We start from the raw sequence: 19,641 nt of genomic DNA, 5'->3' as shown, positions 1-19,641 counted from the left end.
CAAAAACGAGAGAAGTTGCCAATTGTAGCCAAAATAATAGAATTTGCAACCAATGAAACACCATTGTAAATTGCAGTGGATTAAAATATATACTATGAAGTAAAACGTTTGAAAATATTACAAGTTTGCAATATGAATGTCAATATTTATAGTTGTAATTATCATAATTTGGGCTGGTTTGAAAAAGATTCGGTGGGAAACTTATGGCTTTGGTAGGTGGCTGTTTTTTTACACGATTTTACCAAATTCCGTTATCACGAGGTCCCAGTTTCTTCCCCTGCCCTCTCCCGCTGTAGGGTTCAAGATGCTTGGTTCGTTACCCTTGAATTTTTGCTGTTAAAATTTAAGATCACTATTTTAAGATCCTGCACAAACAGTTTCTTTTTCGCTCGGTTCTTGAATATTAATCTGACCTCTAAACATCAGGACCTTTGGTGCCATCTATGAGACAGGAAAACGTCTTAAGAAAAGTGAAACGTCCTTGAGCATAATGGTTAACAGAAACGTCATTTCAACTTTTTCCACGGGTGGGGGAGTGCAAAGAACGTATATACGTTCTTTGCACTCCCCCACCCGTGGTATATATGTACATATATATGTATACATATACCATTTTTAGTGTATTTTCAAAAGCCAGGCCCACCCCTCCCAAAATGACTGGTGGTGAATGTTCTCTACTTTGCTCAGGCAACACCACACTAGAAATATATTGTTGGCCATGGAGGAAAGAATAACTTATTATGTATTCTTTCCTCCATGGGTGTTGGCTGAGGGCTCTCAATGGCTCAGGGCAATAGGACTGTGCGAGCCGCCATATTTATTTACATAAAAGTCCGGACGGCTGTAACTTATAGTATGGAGATAAATATCCTGTTTTTTTGCTGTTAAAATTTAAGATCACTAAATTTTAAGATCCTGCACAAACAGTTTCTTTTTCGCTCACTTCTTGAATATTAATAACTTAATATTGGAAATGTGCTGTCATCTATGTTTCAGAAATATCACTAGTTCATGGTTTTTGTTCTACAGAGTCCTACTTTTCTCTGATTCATCGATGACGTTCTTGAGTTCCTGGATAGATGGCAGCAAGATGCTACTTTTTTTTTTGAAAATGATTTTTTTTACTGGAAATATTTTAACGATCTGGCAGCACTGCCCCAAATGCTAGCTTGAGCTGTTATTGTAAACAAAGCTCGCCACAGCTGTACAAGTTGGTGATTTACAGCGGATTATGCGTGTTTCTCCGCTGTACATTTTTTGATTGTGACTTGTTGAAAAGCGTATTTCCGAATGCCGAGGTACAGTGATTCCGATAGTAGTAGTCGTAGTCGCTCGAGGAGACGTAAGAAGTCAAAGAAGAAAAGCCGGCGGAGGTTTTATATATTTACATATATTCTAAAATGAAGCTTTTGTTTCTAAGTCACTCACATGCTCTAGGCAACTCTTTTGGTCGCTCACGTGTTCTTGGTCACTCTTTTGGTCAATCACCTGCTGTAGGCCACTCTTGTTGGGGTGAAGTGTGACGTTAGGAAAACACTCCCCCCACTATTTTTAATATTAACAGATTATTTATTTTACAAAAATGTAAACGGAAAACACCTATGGCAAAAGCTACAGCGAGCGGATCTCATGACCATGTTGGTGAACAATTGATAAGCAAGTGTTTTTGCACGAGTGCCCAGCGGCTTTGTGTGTGAAGGGACAGCGCCATCTTGTGATGGACACTGTTGGTACAGTACTATTTTTCTAAGCAGCACAGTAATATTGTTGAGTAATTCAGTCTATCCAGAGCTCAGACTGTTCTGCCTAAACGGGTACGTTGAGTCCTAGTGATAGTGCTTATGAAAGTCGAAATGGTTGTTGTCATCTGCAGTGAAAAGGCAGTATAAGCACCCTTCATAGCGTCAAGAAGTGCTGAGTCTACTGTAACACCGCAAAGAAGGGGAAAGGGAAATTAATAAGTTTTTTCACCGCTCACCTGTTTTTTTCCTCTACCGCACAGCAATAGTCCACGTTATAAATACAGGAATAGCTTCAATATATGGTCTACCTTGTCGACTTTTTTCTGTGCCAAACATGAAACTCCTTATAGCGGGAGTTACTCCCTGTTGTAGACAAGAGTCAAATTCAAAATCACGTTATCACAATTCAAATCATCTGGGGGTTTTGAATTTGACTCTTGTATACAACAGCGGGTAACTCCCGCTATAAGGAGTTTCAATGTTTTTCTTTCTTCTTTGTTTCTGCTACTGATAAAGGAACTTCATATAGTTCCGAAATGCATATAGCCGTGTTCGTTTTGGAATTTTGGGTACACGCAAACGTCGATTATTCAATCGTAAATTCTGCTGTGTTTGAAGTTACTAGGCCTCTGCCCAACAGAAGCTATTTAACACCGTTAAGAATAAAGAAATGAGTGAAATGACACGTTCAACAATGCAGTAGTGCAGGTAGAAAACGTTTCGTCTAATTGCCAACATAGGTGAATGCGAATATGCAAATAAGACCTAAGAGGGAACGTAGTAAAATTCCTATAGCTATAACCATATAGATATGCAAAAAAAAAGTTTCAGACTACTTAATTAGTAACCACACCTGTAGGCCGAACTTCGTTTGGTGCAGACCTGCGGCCTGCAAACAGCTTCACCCTCTGCTCGGATGTCTCTCTACTCCTCTAGCCTTTAAAGGGGGCCCCTATCCCCAGACTGAAAATATCAACTCTGCTTAGACCATAACCAGAAGTGTGGCAATATTATATACAAATACAACACCACAACAGGCAAAATGCCCAATGAGGTGGCTGAGAAAAAGATGCCCATAAAAATATGGATGTCATATTTCAAAAATACAGCAACCCAATTAAAAAAACTATCACAAAAATTATAAACAATATATACGCATGATAAAATATTATACAACGCCCATAAAGAATACTTATGGTTGTCTTATTCTAAGAATGGATAGCTTCTCGATTTACCCCAACATGTTTATCGTATTTCTTTTTAAACGTGTCAATTGTGTTACAATTTACTACCTCCGGGGGTAAGCTATTCCATTTATTAACAACCCTGTTAGAGGATTGTTTTATGCGTGGATACACTCTGTAGTAACATATGGAATCACTGAGTGGGAAGGTGCTTATCAAACAAATATACAAAAAGTAGGTAATATATATAATCAAATAAGATCCCTAATACCAAACACCACAGCAAACAATTATGCAACAGAATGTCACTAACTATAAGACAAAACTATATTTATAGACTAATAAAATTTTCATTCTCAAACAATAAATGGCTAGAAACAAAAAATAGAACCTCATTTAGATTGAATAACATATATCAAGTGCCGAAAACAAATAAAATGTTACTCCAAAAGAGTTACAGATATACTGCTCCAAAAATAATGAACCTATACCACGCAATTAATCATACAAATAATAACATAAAGGGCCGTTTACACGGCTTTAGTTGGCAAGTGCGCAAGTGATTTAGTAATTTAGTTGGTAAGTGAATACGAATGGTTCTATTTTTCCGGTTAAGTAGGCGTATGCACATGCGCCAGTGGGCGTGACCTGCCGCGCTGGAGGGGTCTTTTTGCTCTCTCACGGAGGGGTTTATTTTGATCTCAAGCGTGAACCTGTTCATGCTCCGTCGTCTCCTAAAGTTTCGCTAGAATTCCGTGGAAATATTGGATGGTGAGTTGGCCAGAGGACACAAGCTTCAAGTTTGTTGAAAAATATCTTCGCCATGAATGTTTGTTGAACTATTGAAATGAAAATTACCTTAACAAACAAGCAAAAATTATTCGATGTTGGAAAAAGCTATGGAATAATCTGTCGACGTGATGTCAGGAGTTGAAAAAAATTGAAGATTCATAAATATATATCAGGTGGGGAAGATTTATAAATTAAAAACTGGAAGGTGGCTTTTGAATATTTCTCTCGTCCAGAACGAATTTGCTGCCATCTGTTGTAAAAATACATGATCAAATATTCAACATAAAGATGTCATCTCTATAGATGAAATTAAAAAATAATAATGATTTCGAAAATTTGGAAATTTTGTTTAATGAATTTTTATTATTTAATTTTTAAAAAATTAGAATTTCCTACGAATGGCAAGAATCTTCTCCCATATTTTTGGCTTACATAATTCACAATTTATCTCCTCTTTAACTTCGATTAAAATATCATATAATCGATATTTACAACTTAGAGGAGAAATAGAGAAATCTTATATTTCTTCTCGATGACTTACATAAGTTTATAATATGTTGTGTATTCTTTTTTCCCCTGTGGCGTCATCTCTCGCCCCCCTTACGTGCACCTCCTGATGCGTGGGTGGCAGAGGCGAAAAAAGGGGACAAGTGAACTGTTTCCCTTGCATGACCTACTTCTTGCTCAGTGTGTTGCTCTCGCGCAAGTGATATAGTTTCCCCTTTTTTATTGAATAAATTTATTTAAGTGAATAAATTTATATTCTTTAAAAAAAATATCATATAATGTGGCTCTGATCACAGTATTCTTAAGTTCTACCTGATCATCTTCATCCATCGTTACGAAAGCTATGAGCTTCAAAAAAAGCACCTCTCTGAATGCCAGATAAATAAAAAATTATTGCTATTATACTCCCGCACATTGCGTCTGTCTCTCTCCATGGATTTGAGTAGACTGATGCGCTAACTGCGCTCACCTCCGTAAAAATTATCCAATGAGCATCTACTTACCACTAAATCGTGTGGACACCTTCAAGAAGAATCGGTAAGTTAAAATTAAGTTGCCCACTAAAGCGCTTGCCTCGTGTAAACGGGCCTTTAGATCTAATCACAATATATTTACATTCTCAATAAACACTAGTCTATAATTCATATTAAAACAATAATAGATCATAAAAAAATTGCAATTAAAACAATCTATTCTAAAAACTTCAAAAATATAACCATTCCTGTAATCAGTTTAATAAATGTATGTGAATATATGATTTTTTTTTTCTTTTTTTGTACTTGAATTCTGTATATGTCAACTGACTAATTCTATATGTTTATATTTAAATATATATGTTTTCTTTGTTCAGTTAAAAAATATCTAAAAATATATATGTGACCCTATAAAATATTAACTAATTAGTACTGTAACAAGGCTGTTGCATAATCCAACTAACTCTTTAATTTATATTGGCCCACTGGAGGACTTGGGGTCCGAGTGTCTGTCATTGTAATGTAATTTTTTTGTTTAGTTTTATTTATTTTTTTTGTTTTTTGTAGTTTCCATTTCATGTTCTATGTGCTGTGTTCAGTCCAAAAAAGAAGACTTTCTCTACGATTAAAAAATAATTAAAACATATTTATTACGTAATACAAGAACAGGACGTTATAGATCATGTGACCGTGTTGGCGCCAACCAAAAATCAAGTGCTTCTGCACAGACACAGTGCCATCTCGTTGTGGATGCTGTCGCTACTTTTTTAGTTGCTCACTGATATGATCCATTTCTCTTTCTTTTAATTCATTGCACACTCTTTAGATTGCTCACCAAATCTCTAAGGTATCGTTTATTCATTCACTGGCATGGTCCATCACTCTTTTGTTCATTCTCATGCTTGCACATGCTCCTCTCCGACCTGGTCCCTTTCTCTGTAGGCCATTGTTTTGGTCACTCACATGCTTGAATACTGTCTTAATCACTGGAGAGTTTGCATACTTTTTAAACCATTCTTTTGGTCACTCAATGACCCCTCCATCTCTTTAGGTCACTCTTTTGTTCATTCACATAGTTGCAAACTCTCTTGGTCATTCATTTGGGTACCTTCCTCACCAAGGCAGGGACAGATTCATGGTTTTTCCAATTGTGGCTATAAATTTTTCCTTCTCTCTTCTTCTGTTCTAGTCCAGTTTTTTTTGCATCCGTTTTCTGCCCGGGACTGTAGCTCACTTTGTTCCTGCCCCTGTAAATATACTTTTGTCTCTAAGCCACTCTTTTCGTCACTCACATGCTTACACACTTTCTTGGTCACTTCCTTAGTTACACACTCTGTATGGGTCCTCGGGCCAGACAGTGGCTATAAAGCTGGGCGTGTAGGTGCTGCGAGCACCCCTGTTAATTTGAGGCACAAGTCCATGCATTCCCAGAATTTTAATCAAAATCTCTTACATAGAACTCAATATGAGCACCTACACGTCTTCTGAAGCCACTGGGGCCAGATGATGTACCTAGATCCAGATGATCCTACCTAGCTCGAAGTACCCACCTGCTTTTTCTGCACTTACTCTAAAAATGCTGTGGATAGGTATACAATGGTGTACATTTAATTCTATGTACAGCAGAAGACTATGAATAGAAGTGGGGTAATGTGCAATGTGTGTTACTGCTGAAGTCTATACAGGGTGATTCAAAACTCAATGTACGAACTTTTAGGGGAGGTAGAAAATAAAACAGAATCCCATAGGAATGTATGACTGGAAATCCCAACCAAATATCTGCTCAAAGCCAGAGGAGGACCTACATGATATTAGTGGTGATATATAGCAGGGTGTTTCTAATTTTTCAGCCACTGGGTGTATATTTTTTTGATTTTTCTACAAGCTAAAGTATGTAACTGTACAAAAAATTTAAATCAAGCACCACCATTCTCAGAGAGCACAGAACTGTGAACTCAATGCACACTCTGATAATTATTTACAATAGTATGAGAAAGAGTATAGATGTAAAACTCTCGGTAATAATGTGTTGGAGAATGTTATCATTGAGGAGAATATTCGAGAATATTCTCTGAAAATGCTACAAGAATAAATATTTTCCATATTAAGAATTTTTAACTTTTGAATTATATCTAAAAAATGTGTTTGGGAATTCATTTAAAAAGCAAATTAATAGTAACCTTATTACATTAGCAAAACCACTTAATCTTGTTTGATTTTTCTGCCCAGCAAAAGAGACTGTAAAAACATTTAAGTTGGACATCGCCATCCTCAGAGTTCATAGAACTGTTCTCAATGGGCACTCTGACTCTAATTACTCACAATAGCAATTAATCATTGATTTCTAGATTAAGATAGATTTTTTTTTTCTGTATCGCTAAGACATTTGCAATTTGCTGTCTAAATTAAGTGTATTAGAATCTGCCAAACTAATCAACAATCTTTGATCACCATACTGATGATTGTCAAAGAATTTTTTTTCATACTCAACAAAAAATTGAAAGCTTCCATTAATTTCGCTCCTGAAAAATGAAGAGGGAAAATCACACATTCTTGAAGCTATATGTGAAAGAATGTAAGAAAACAAAACCAACATGGCTGAATTGAACAACTTGCAAAGAAATAAGAGCAATACAGAATTTTAGAGTAGGTTCATTGAAGAAAATAACAGTTCTGTATCTTCTTAGAGTGAAGGTGATTTAGAATAGTTTCTTTGTCAATAAACTTTGGTTTTACTTTTTGCTTTGAACTTATTTCTGAAAATTTATCTAATTTTAAAATAATTTTTTAGGGTTTTAATTTTTAAAGGTTTTTAAAATCTTCATAGCAAAAACTTCTCCAACCTAGAACCATGCCTGAGAATATTCTCAAACTAAAAGTTGTCATTATGAGGTGATTATGCCAAAAGTTTTGTTTTAAATGTTTCAAGCAATGAAAACTATTATATTTCACAAAATAAATGAAATTAGTTTTTTTTCATTATTTAAAAGGAAAAAATGGGCCTATTTTTGATTATTCTTCAATTTTTACATCCAGGAGAATATTCTCGTTATTTGAGATTCACCTCATATTTCTAGGTTGAAGTTATTGTTACAAAACTATTTAAAAATTCATCTCTCCAGTGAAAGGTCTGTTCTTAAAACCATTCCCCCCCCCCTCAACCATACAAACCAGTGTGATATGCAGTTTTGTAAAATTTGGGAAAACATTTGTGTACCCCACTTAATACTATGGTGAGACGCATGTTAGCTTCCTCTACTGCATATATACTTGCTAGGAATAAACCAATTAACTAGTTTATCCTCTTCTCGATATCCACTGCCAGAGGTTTCAATATTTATCATATGCTGTAATATTTACGATATTCTTTTTCAATAGCAGCAGCAGAAGCATCTCGGCTAGCTCATCTGATAGAGAACGTTCTCCTTCGAGTAAACCAAAGCGCTACCGTACCAGTCACTCTAAGACAAGATCAAAACACAAACATGAATCATCTCGTAAAAAGAAACACAGTAGAAAAAGTGACAGTAGAAGTAGCAGCAGTAGCCATAGTTCATATTCAAGCAGCAGGAAGCATTCAAGTCGTAACAAACATAAGTCTCATGGGTCTAGAAGTAGGAGTGACTCCCATGCTCGAATTTCAAAGAATTCCAGCAGAAAATCTAAATCACCGAGTAGAAGCAAGCACAAAAGTCATAGATCAAGATCTAGTAGCGAACCTCGTCCTAAAAGTTCCAAAACTTGCAGGAGATCTAGGAGTCGAGATAAACATAGATCTCGCAGGTCAACTTCCAGAAGCAACTCAAGATCCAGAAGCTCTAAAAGGGCACATGCATTATCAAGATCCCCAAGTCGTTCAACACAGAGAAATAGGTCTAGAAGTGGTTCTCGCTCCATTAGTCCAAGGAGTTCTACTAGAAGATCTAGGTCGCCTACCTACAAAAAGTATGCTAATAAAAGATTAAAATATTGTACAGGCATCCCTTGCTTTACATGATTATTTGGCTTCACAAAATAACCATCTAAGACGAAATGATGTAAAGTGAGTTGAATTTAACATGGGAAAGATAGGAAAAGGGGATTTTTTATTCAGAAGGATATGAACAAAATAAACCCAACTTTTAGTAGCAAAATAAATTTTTTTGGAATGAATTGATTGTTTAATTTCATGAATAAATCCCTTGAATTTAGACAATATGAGTGAATTAATCAATAGTTTTTACCTCCGTATTTGCTACTTCTGTTTAATTCTAGTGAGTAAAGATGTTTTCTTTCCTGAAGATCTTGATATGATAGGTTGGTAACTTTTTAATGAAAGCAGTTAAGATTCATCTAACAAGCATCATTCTTCATCACTCTTTATAAAATCTTTTGAAGCAAAGCCATAGTTTGTTTCAGGTTAACTTTGCAGTGAAGGGAAAGCTACGAGGGAACCACATCACTCGTTGCTATGGAAACGAGAGCCTTTTAACCAATGTATCGGTGTGTGGCCTTGATTAGGTATAGCTGATTCACGCCAATCTCACAGAGAAAAATCTTTTTTTATGTGTAACATGATTAACCCATTAGAATGCATGTAAAAAAATTGCACAGTAAGTTAGTAATAATTATAGAATGAAAAAAAACCACTGCCAATGCTTTCAGAAATTAAAGTACAGTTTTTGAAACCCTTTTTTTGATTGAAAAGTGTTTTAAAATTCTTAGAAAACAATAATTGTCTTACATCAGCGTATCACTCTTCATTGATGTGCCATAAGTAACACTAAAAATTTTGAAAAACATTGTAATATTGTTCTACAATTTTTCCCTTCTCTCAGCTGAAATTTATTCATAAAAAAATGAGACAATAATGTGAAAGCAACGTATAATTTTAAAATACTGTATATTAAAACTATGGCTCTCAGAAACTCTGGGATTTTGAATTTTTTTTTTCAATTTATGTGAAAAAATGAATGTTAAATAAAAGTTTTAAAGCTAGTCAAAAAAAATTAATTAAGAACAAGCAAATTAACTCCTATCAACCCGGCTTTCACATTTGAATACAGGAATAGCACAAAATAATGATACAGAAAAACTTAGAATTTTTTTTACTCGTTTTTATTGCCGAAATTTGTTGCTTCCCCCACCTGAACTATTCGTCTATGCCACTTGTTTGCATGACAGTTTTAGTCTTTTGTTACGGTTGATGTGCTGCTCATAATTATTATGAACAATTCTTATCAAGTATTGTTTTTACAGCGAGTATTCAAACACCAAAAATATAGTATTGAGGAATGAAAACAGCTGAGAACTTTTTAGCGTGGCTACCTCTGGTGAAAAGAAAAGAGGAAAAAATGCACAGCTAGCCTAAATCACTGTGGGCCCCTTTCTCACTTATTTTATCTGAAGAGACACTAAAGGGGCATCTGAAGAAACAGTTTGTGTGGGTGGCAGACCCATTGCTCATGTCAACACACTCAGTCATTGGCTATAGGAATTCGGAAACCATCCCTATCCCATTGAACATGGCAAGAAATAATTAAAAAAAGGAGGACCTGAGAAACCTATACCCATAAAGAGCCTCTCACAATGGTATCGGCTCTCTCGTGAAAGAGGAACACTTTGTGTAATCTATGAGTGAATATCTGAATTCATTGAAGCCTATTTTCGGGAGAAAAAATAAAACGGATTGAATATTAATCTTGATGTAAGCCTATAACTGCATGCAAAACTGAATAAAAATTGTATTGTTATGGAAAATTCAACCAAGTAAACAGATATAAAATATATATATAATTGTGTATCAAAAAAAGCACGACAATGATAGGCCTATTGGCAAGGAAAATTTCTTGGATATTGCACCTAAATGTTGTTGGATTTTCGATAATGGTAACTGATATTTTTTCTAATTTAAAACTTTTAAACGGAAAACATCAGCTCAAAATGATATTTTTTCAAAATCATAGAAAAAATTGAAACATTCTGTATAAAAATGATCATAAACCTCTGACATATGGCAACTATATTTTGCAGCGAAGGGATACACTCTCTGCCTTTTTCAGTTAACCTGAAACAGACTATAGAAAATTCTGAATTCCATATTCATTAGAATCGCTTTTCTTAGATTAAAATTCTGATGGCATTGTCAGTGCATTACCAAAAGATGCTCAGTCATTAGTGTGATCTGTTGATTTGAATTTGAGTATTTCTTCCATATTTGTGTCTACACTAACAAATGCATTGGATTTTATCATTTTAATTATGTCATACCTCTGATCTGCAAGCCCATTTGCAGGATTAAAATCAAACTACAGACTAAATTTTGCAAGTTGCAATTTTCAAAAATAAATTTTCAAAATTGTGTTATAGCGAAACCACATAAAGCAAGGGATACCCCTGTATACACTATGATGTATTATACTACTGATGACTTTATACATTCAAGTGTTATACTTACAAGATGTGTCATGCATTATAACAACATAGTTTATGTAAATTAGAGCTAATTTAATAAATATTTGTGTAATAAATTTTTCAGAAGCATTTCGAAACAAGACGATGCCAAGCTGAAAAGTGGAGACCATTCGAAGAATGCCGTAAGCAATAGTTTTTCTTTTATGCCAGCGGTTTCCAAATACTTTTAGTCATGGACCCCTATTTATAGCAGCAGAAACTACAACCATCTATCAGCAAGAATGTTCTCTAACAATGGAAGACATTCTATCTCGTACTAGCAAATGTGATGCTAGTACTAGTGAAGCTCCCATACTAGCAATATCTGGACTAAAACAATGTTTCATATTCCTATCGAGAGATGTCATCACAAATACAATTTTTGTCAAATCCTAACATTAACACTGCAGTCTACCATGGTTTAACCCTTACTATTGCAACAGGAAACAAGCAGTTGTAATTCAAAAGAAGTTAGTACTCTTCAAGAAGTGAAAAACATGTACCTCAAAGTTCTGTTCTGGGTCTTATGTTATTTTTAATATACAGTAAGACCTTCTCTAACGGTAATCCCCAAACAACAGCCACATTTTGTTAGAACAAAACAATTCTCTTAGACTTAACATTACAAGAAACCTCCAAACAATGGCCACTTCGGACATGGAGTCAGGAAAAATAAATATGTATATTGTGATGCGAAAAATAATTTTCTTGCCAATTTTTAAGGGAGTCTTCCCCCTCCCCGAACTTTATGTGAGAAAAAAGATTATACATACTTTCTTTTCCTAAGTACAAATGCTAGATGAATATATTGAAGGTAGTGGAGAGGGGAAAAAACTTGAAAAGATAATGTATAGGACAACAGAAGAGACTTGTTGTCAGCAATCTAATCACTAGAGGGATATGCAAGTTATCAGATTACTAGAAACCCTTGTTTATTCAGCACTCTTGAAAACAAAAACAAAAAATCTTGTAAATAGGAATAGAAATTTCCAGGGTATTAATTTTTTAAGAGGGATGTATCAATCTTTTTTTAAACAAGAATGAATGTCAGTGCCTATACTTTCAGCTATTGGATTGAACATAGGAATGCCATAGAAAGAAGGTCTAGTTAAAGGTCCAAAGTGAACAAAGAACTATTTGTGATTGCTGGTACATTGTCTTGGTCCATATCAGTTTTTCTCTCTACCTGAGCACTGAAAGCCTGAATTTTAGTATATCATAAGTGCTGTAAATATATTGATTATTATATTATTATCAAAATATAATCATATATTTTAACAGTCAATTACATAACTATCGTAATCAGTTACAGAATAGATCATAATTTCACTTGCTATATACTTAAATCGCAAATTTGTTGTTTTTTTCCACAAATAAAACTATTCCTAATAGCGGCCACATTTTTATGGTCCCTTTAGTAACCATTGTTGGGAATTTATACTGTATATAAATGATTTATGTAACTTGCAATTAAATGGGGAACTGTTAACCTTTGCAGATGATACGGTGCTTTATGTAAAAGATACTGATACAGCAAATTTAATTAGAAAAGTAGAAGATGACCTAACAAATATAAAATTAATATCTGGTTAATTAAACATAAATTAAAGCTTAATGCTTAAAAACAAAATTTATCTATATGAAGACAAGGAACATAGATTATAACACAAATATACATCTAAGAATACATAATCAATACTTGAAGGACTTTTCAGTCCCTTGAGACTACAAGGTGTTTGTATTATGTGTGTATTAATTTTGTTTATTATATATGGGTATTTGTGAAATTTAAAAAACAAAGGCTTTTTGGTTCCCTGTGAGTCCAGGTATCCCCAATTGGGAAATGCTCTTTTATACCATAGTTTATTTTTCTTTCTCTTTTTTTTGGTAAAAAATGGTACAACAATTGAAAACAAATTATTTCAGGTTGAAAGCATACCAGTTAGTGATAAACTTCAAGCAGCATTGCGAGCAGCAGGTATGCATGCATTAATTATTCATTATTTATATTTCTTCCCAGTACAGTAAAACCTCTATTTCTCGAAAAACTCCATATCTCGAAAAATAATAAAATCTTGGCATTTACTGTACTGAATCAATGCATTTTCACTTCTCTGTCTCGAAGTGATTTTCGAAAAACTCTATCTCGAAAGCCTAACCCAATGATAGTAAAAAAAAAACACTGAATTTCCTTTTCTTTCACGCAAGTTTTTCTCCTGAGGGAAAAAAAACAAAGTATTCAGTAAAACAGCCCATTGTGTTGATGGGTCTCATCAATCACGTGTGGATACTATGATTGACACTGGGTGGATGTCATGTGGGTGTCATGCGGAATAATTATTCCGCATGGCAAAAAGTCAGCCAACAGACAATTCAAAATTCCTTTAAGAAAGCTGCGGGTTTAGAACCAGTCATCTCAGGGATAAATGAGATAAGATCTGGTGGTTCTCTCGAATTTCAATTAATCTCAGAGCAGTGCTGAAGATAAAATTTTGGAACATTAGGGCATTACTAAAAACACTTAAAGCTAGAAATTTCATTTTCCGATTTTGTGGAAATTGTAGTTCACTACAAACTTGCAGCACCTTGACTAATACAAAAATTATTGCTCAATGTATGGCTGACTCGAATGATGAAAATACAGCAGAAAATGCTCCAGGAGAATTAGAAAAAGGTAACAGTAAAAAATGCTGAAAACGCTGTGTCATTTTCTGAATCAAACTGGAAAGATAGGGCCTGAAATATTTGCAGCTCCTGCTAGTATAGATGAAATTGTGAAAAATTGTGTGAAGGAAAAAAATATTTATCAAACTAAGCTTGCAGATTATTTTAAATAAGGTATGTAAATAAAATTGAAGTGAACAAAAAAAAATTGACCTTATTTTAGTATATTTGCATATAGTGTGATTGAACACTGATTGTGTAACTATTACCAATAACTTCATTAGTATGTGGTAAAATATAGTATGATAATTTTTCCCTTATCGATCAAATTTTTAACCTTTTTTGTCGTATTTTACCTTATTGAAAAAAACTCTTTCTGGAAAACTATCTATCTTGAATTTTTTTTCCTATCCTGGCAGTTTCGAAATAGAGAGGTTTGACTGTATCTCACTGGTTTGTTTTTTTTCCATAATTACTTGACTTATTGCCTTGAATTGTTTTTTAAGTGAACGTTTAAAATAGGATTTTTTTTTGTTTTGGTTCAAATTTTGAATTTTCAGAATTCATTTTCCACATTCACTATAATGGCCCCTTTTGTTCTCTCAAAAACACATTATATTGGGAAGAATTCATATTTGGGTGGAATGAAAAATTAAATTAGAGGCTCTGACACCGCCCCTTAATAAGAACAATAAATAAAATTGCCCACAGGTGATGAAGCCAAGGCTGCGTCCAGTTGGAAAGCAAGAGAAATACTAAAGAGAACAAAATTGGTTTAACTACTACTACTCAACCATACATACACCTCATATACATTCCTCTATGGAATTTCTAACGAATCTGTACATGCCGGAATGTGTGTCCTGAGTGTATTTGTGACCCTAATGTGTTTATGTTGTCAAAATCATATTTTTTGTGTTGTTGCTGGTGCTGTCATCTGTGTTCCATATTTTGAAGCAAAGATGGAAATGCTTGAATTTCCATGATAAGTCAGTATCGTGTTGTGGGTCTGCCTGCTTTTTGCAGAGAGACTAACCACTCAATGTTTTGGCCACTGCTGGATTTTGTTTTAAGAAAAAAGAACAAGAAAAGTAAACAAGTTTTCATAGTATAGATTGATAAATAACTTTGTGTTCCAATTTTTTTTCTCGATGTGCAATGTCTTAAATCATCGGACAGTACTGGGTGTATTTGCAAAAAGTTGCACAACAAAATAATAATTTAAACGTTCATATCTCAAAGTATTCAGAATATATCTATGTTTTTTATGCCTGCAGATAGGTCTTGTTAACACAAATCCAATAAAACCACCCAGGTTTTAATACCTCTTCTTATCTGGTTACCAGGCTCATGGCCTACTTTCATAACAAAGTTGTTCACTGTTTCACACTATATCTTGAGAGATTTGCAGTGCAAATAGAAGACAGTGATGTTGTCTGTCAGGTATTTCAAAGACAAATCCAATGATGCCACTCTGGTTTTAATACCTCTTCTGGACTGGGCACCGAACCCACTGTCCATTTTCATTACAAAATTGTTTTACGCTGTATCTCGAGAGGTTCACAATGCAAATAAAAGCCAATGGTGCTGTCTCATGGCCATTTCTGAGACAAATTTAATGATGACATTCTCATTTTAACACCTCTTCCTATCTTGGTACCAGACCTGCAACCTGCATTTGTGATAAATGTGTGTGCACTGCTATGGTAGTAGAGGGGTCATAGTGACAGACTCGTGTCTCCAGGACCCGGGTTCGAACCCCACTGTCGCCACATCTGTGGTCGGCTGAAGTTGATTTTCTGTGGTTCCCAACCTCGAGGCTCAAATGTGGGCTGATCTCCCAGTTAAAAAGTCTCGCCACTGAGAGCAACAGGCCTTTGTATTTGTACAATGAAACAATTATTCAATCACTATACTTCACTCTTAGTTAGAAAAACTGATGGCCGATGGCAGCACTACACATAATAAGTATTACACAGAAACAAACTTCACTTGAGGTTCACTACGCGTACACGCTCATTCCAACATGTACCAATTCGTTAGAAGTTTTGCAGAGGAATGTGGATGAGGTGTATGTGTGGTTTAGTAGTACAGTCGAATCATATTATAATGAACTCTAAGAGACCGGAGAAATCACTTCTCTATAATGAAATTTTGTTATAAAGGAATTCCAACTTTATGCATTGTTCCTATGTTAGCTTATCTGCGGGATTAGAAAAGTGTTCGTTAAAACGAGATTTTCGCTATATCGGTATTCGTTAAAACGGGATTCGACTGTAGTAGTAGCAGCTGCATTTGTAATAATATTGTTTTATGCCATAACTCAAGAGGTTTGCAACCTAAATAGAGACATTAGTGTCATCTGTTACCTATTCCAAAAAAAGAATCGGATGATACAATTTCATTAGGTCAGTACCTACTACGTGATTCAAGGCTCAAATAATGTATTCACATCAAAACTTGCGACCATGTTATGACACAGCCTACCCCAATTTTTTATGTCAATATTATTCTACGTGAAATTATGTTTGCTGTTTTATGTACACTTGTGTGCTAACTGTTTTGCATTAATATTACTTTCATGAGCAGCTGAACTAAATGGTGAATTGAAGCAAAAGGGCCTGCTTGGAGTAGCCACAGCTTCACAAAGTCCTGAAAAAACAGAGATGACAGTTCTGCAACAGCTTCAAAGAGCCCAGGCTATCGAAGATATAAATTCTACCTTGTTTGTGCAACAGGAGTTCATATCCTCTCGTAACTGGGGAAAGAAAACCAAAACAGGGGATGTAAGTTCAATTTTCATTTTATCTCAAAGACGACATATAATTTATAAAACTATTAGTGCAAGTACAAATATAAGTGTTAGTGAATATAATAGAAACTCAAAGGCAATGAAATTGAATTTTTGTTTATAGAGAAAATTATATACAGTCGATGCTTGTTTTTACAAACCCATACAGATGTGAAAAATTAGCGTGTAAAATTGAAATTTCGTAAATAGGAAAGACATTTAAATAGTATATTGCTTGGGACCAGAAAATTAGTGCATAAAAATATACAGTTTGTGAATTGGACATTCATAAAATGTAGGTTAGACTGTCTACCCATTTTTGTGGTGTCAAAGTATATACAAACATTGCTTTTTGTTACAAAGATTATACAAATCTTTTACACCACTAAAATAGGTCTGCAACTAGAGAATTCCATCACTACTACTAAACTACACACACACACTTCATGAATCATGAATATTCCTCTGGGGAATTTCAAATGAAACTGGAACTTGTTGGGAGGCAATTGTATATATGATAGGTGTACCCTAATGTGATTATGATTGTCTGAGTTATGCATATTATGTGTTCATGCTGTTAAATGATGATCTATGTCAAGGGTGCACATCAGTCTACGATCCAGAAACTGGTGTATATATATATAAGGTGACTATATGATCATATTATTGGACATTTTCATAATTTTGTGATCATACAGTTTTTTTCTTATTTCCTGTTTTTCCATCAAAAAAGCTTGAATTTTTGTGCTTTAATGAAATTGTATATTGAGGTTATTTTCATAACTTATAAATCATGAATGGTAAGTACGACTCTAATTATCACGATTACTTACAGTCATATAAATATGTTCATCTCACGTATTTCTAAAAAGCTATTTTTTTGGTGAATGACATTTTAATCTTGCATTAGCCCCTTTTATTTCCCGCTATTGGTAATTTTTCAGCAATTTTAGCTGTAGTTCACAACTTTATTTACCTTTGACTGTTTTATGGAGATAATTCGAGATGTTGCATAGATTCTGATTTCCCATAATTTAATGAAAGAAGTGTGATAAGCTTTAACTACTGATACTTTACTACTGGAATATGTTCTGTGGGGCAGATAGAATCCCTAAGCAAGATGCCTGTGGCCAGCAAGCTGGAGATTGTAAGCTCCTGTTATATAAGAATAACAATTTATTCATCATTTTCCCAACTTAAGTATTTGGTATCATCTGTTGATGTTTACAGATCTTGAAATAATCTTCTCTTCTGGAATGATCAGCTGACTCAGGAATGGTCAGCTTTTCTCTAGTCTTGCCACAATTAAGACCATTTTTGATGTGTGGTCCCTTTAGACATTTATCAAGCAGACCTATGTCCTTTTTTTACCGAATATTAGCATTTCTCTCCTGTGATATTATTTTGCTGTCCTTTTATTTTTGTGAAAATTTTCATTTTGTCGCTATTTTTGAGAAAAGAAATTGTTTTTATTTTTTTAGTCAAACTTTTCATTATTGCAATGCTGATTGTGTACGTACAGTAGGCTCTTGCTAATCTGGCACGTATCAGATCAGGATATGCCAGATTACTGGAAGTCAATGGAAAAAGCTCATTTAAATAATATAAATTTCCCCGCTAAGATATGCAGTGATATGTTTTCTTCTATGCTCGAAGGAAACCCACCTAAAACATTCCAGATTACTTGATGGGCTGGACTAGCGCACGGCTAGATTATCGAGAGTCTACTGCAGCAATTTCCAAACTTTTTAAAGCTCGACCCCCACCCCTTTTTAAAAAGTTTTATTGGTGACCTACAGGGTGACCATATGTCTCGTTTTTATGGGCATTCTTGACTTTTTTGGTAGTGAATGTGTTTTGATTTCCATAATTAGTGATGAGTGAAATGAAGTTATTTTTTGATATTTAGTTGGCAGAACTATTTTATTATAAGATTTCAAACTACCCACATTTTTTTTAGCTTTGAATCTTGCGAAGAGTGTCATCAACAAAATCTTAAGATAGGGCGGAATGCTTTTCCTGCCCGTTGTAATGATGTAGGGGATAACCAAAGTCAGGGTCTCTATTGCCAAACGCAGGGCCAAAATATTTTTGGGTTCTTTTTGTAGGAAAAATAATTTTAGTTGATTCGTCATATTTTTTTTTCAAGTTCAAATTTCCTTTATTTAAGATTTTTAAACACAGTTACAAAACATTTAGGGGCTAAGCAAACTTTAATATATTATTATTATTAATTTATTATTACATTATTATTAATTTATTATATTATTATTAATTTATTATTATATTATTATTAATTTATTATTATATTATTATTAATTTATTATTATATTATTATTAATTTAAAATATTATTTTGAATATTCATAACATTTTATGAATATTCAAAATAATCTTTTGAATATTCATATGCTTATCCTGCCCATTGTAATGGTGTAAGGGATAACCAGTCAGGGTCTCTATTGCCAAACGCAGGACCCAGGGCAAAAAATATTTTTAGGTTCTTTTTGTAGGAAAAATAATTTTAGTTGATTTCTCATATTATTTTGAATATTCATAACATTTTCATGGTTGTGGCACAACCACCCTTGATTTATTATACAAAATTATTTTTCAACTGCAGGAGTGTTTTTTGTTATAGTGATACCTGGTGTACTCCCCCATAATGATTTCAGCCCCAGTCCCCTCTTTTCTTGATATTTTTTAGCCCTCCCAATTTTTTCCAATGACTTCACTTCATCAAAAGAGCTTCATATACAACACACTAGCATTATTAATTATTCATAATATAAAATATAGACATTTCCCCCATACATTCACATACTACTCATTCATTTTGTGTTTTTAATTTTTAAAAGATTATAAAATTGGTTGATTCTTTCTGAATTTCCTGTATAAATATTTATTTGATCTATTGATTACTGTACAAGTAGAATTTAATAAAATTATACTATATGATATATGTTTGGGGTAAGTATATGTTCAGCTGAGTTGAAACATTTTTTAGTTTTGACATATTTTTACTTATGCAGCGAAAAATAAATTTCTTATTCAGAT

General features: G+C 34.0%; 1 protein-coding gene across 3 annotated transcripts in view; it reads left to right on the top strand.

Moving 5' to 3' along the window:
• Window positions 1-1,153: 1,153 nt before the first annotated feature.
• LOC149075250 (serine/Arginine-related protein 53-like) overlaps window positions 1,154-19,641 on the top strand; it is a 29,651-nt gene continuing 11,163 nt past the window's right edge. Inside the window, exons 1-5 of one of the 3 annotated variants that reach the window (XM_089242566.1) lie at window positions 1,154-1,373; window positions 8,080-8,643; window positions 11,216-11,273; window positions 13,057-13,108; window positions 16,384-16,580. In XM_089242566.1, coding sequence (XP_089098692.1) covers window positions 1,291-1,373; window positions 8,080-8,643; window positions 11,216-11,273; window positions 13,057-13,108; window positions 16,384-16,580 — 954 coding nt within the window. In that variant the 5' untranslated portion in view covers window positions 1,154-1,290. Of the gene's footprint in view, window positions 1,374-8,076; window positions 8,644-11,215; window positions 11,274-13,056; window positions 13,109-16,383; window positions 16,581-19,641 lie in introns of all 3 variants that reach the window. The other 2 variants (XM_089242565.1, XM_089242567.1) reach the window with 2 other exon arrangements.

This window comes from Pholcus phalangioides, unplaced genomic scaffold (assembly GCF_987345545.1).
Source record: "Pholcus phalangioides strain wild (caught in Gottingen) unplaced genomic scaffold, Ppha-v1.0 ptg000015l_1, whole genome shotgun sequence".
NCBI classification, from domain to species: domain Eukaryota; kingdom Metazoa; phylum Arthropoda; class Arachnida; order Araneae; family Pholcidae; genus Pholcus; species Pholcus phalangioides.
The sequence above is the reverse complement of the archived record's forward strand: the minus strand, read 5'-3'. Positions and strand labels throughout refer to the sequence as shown.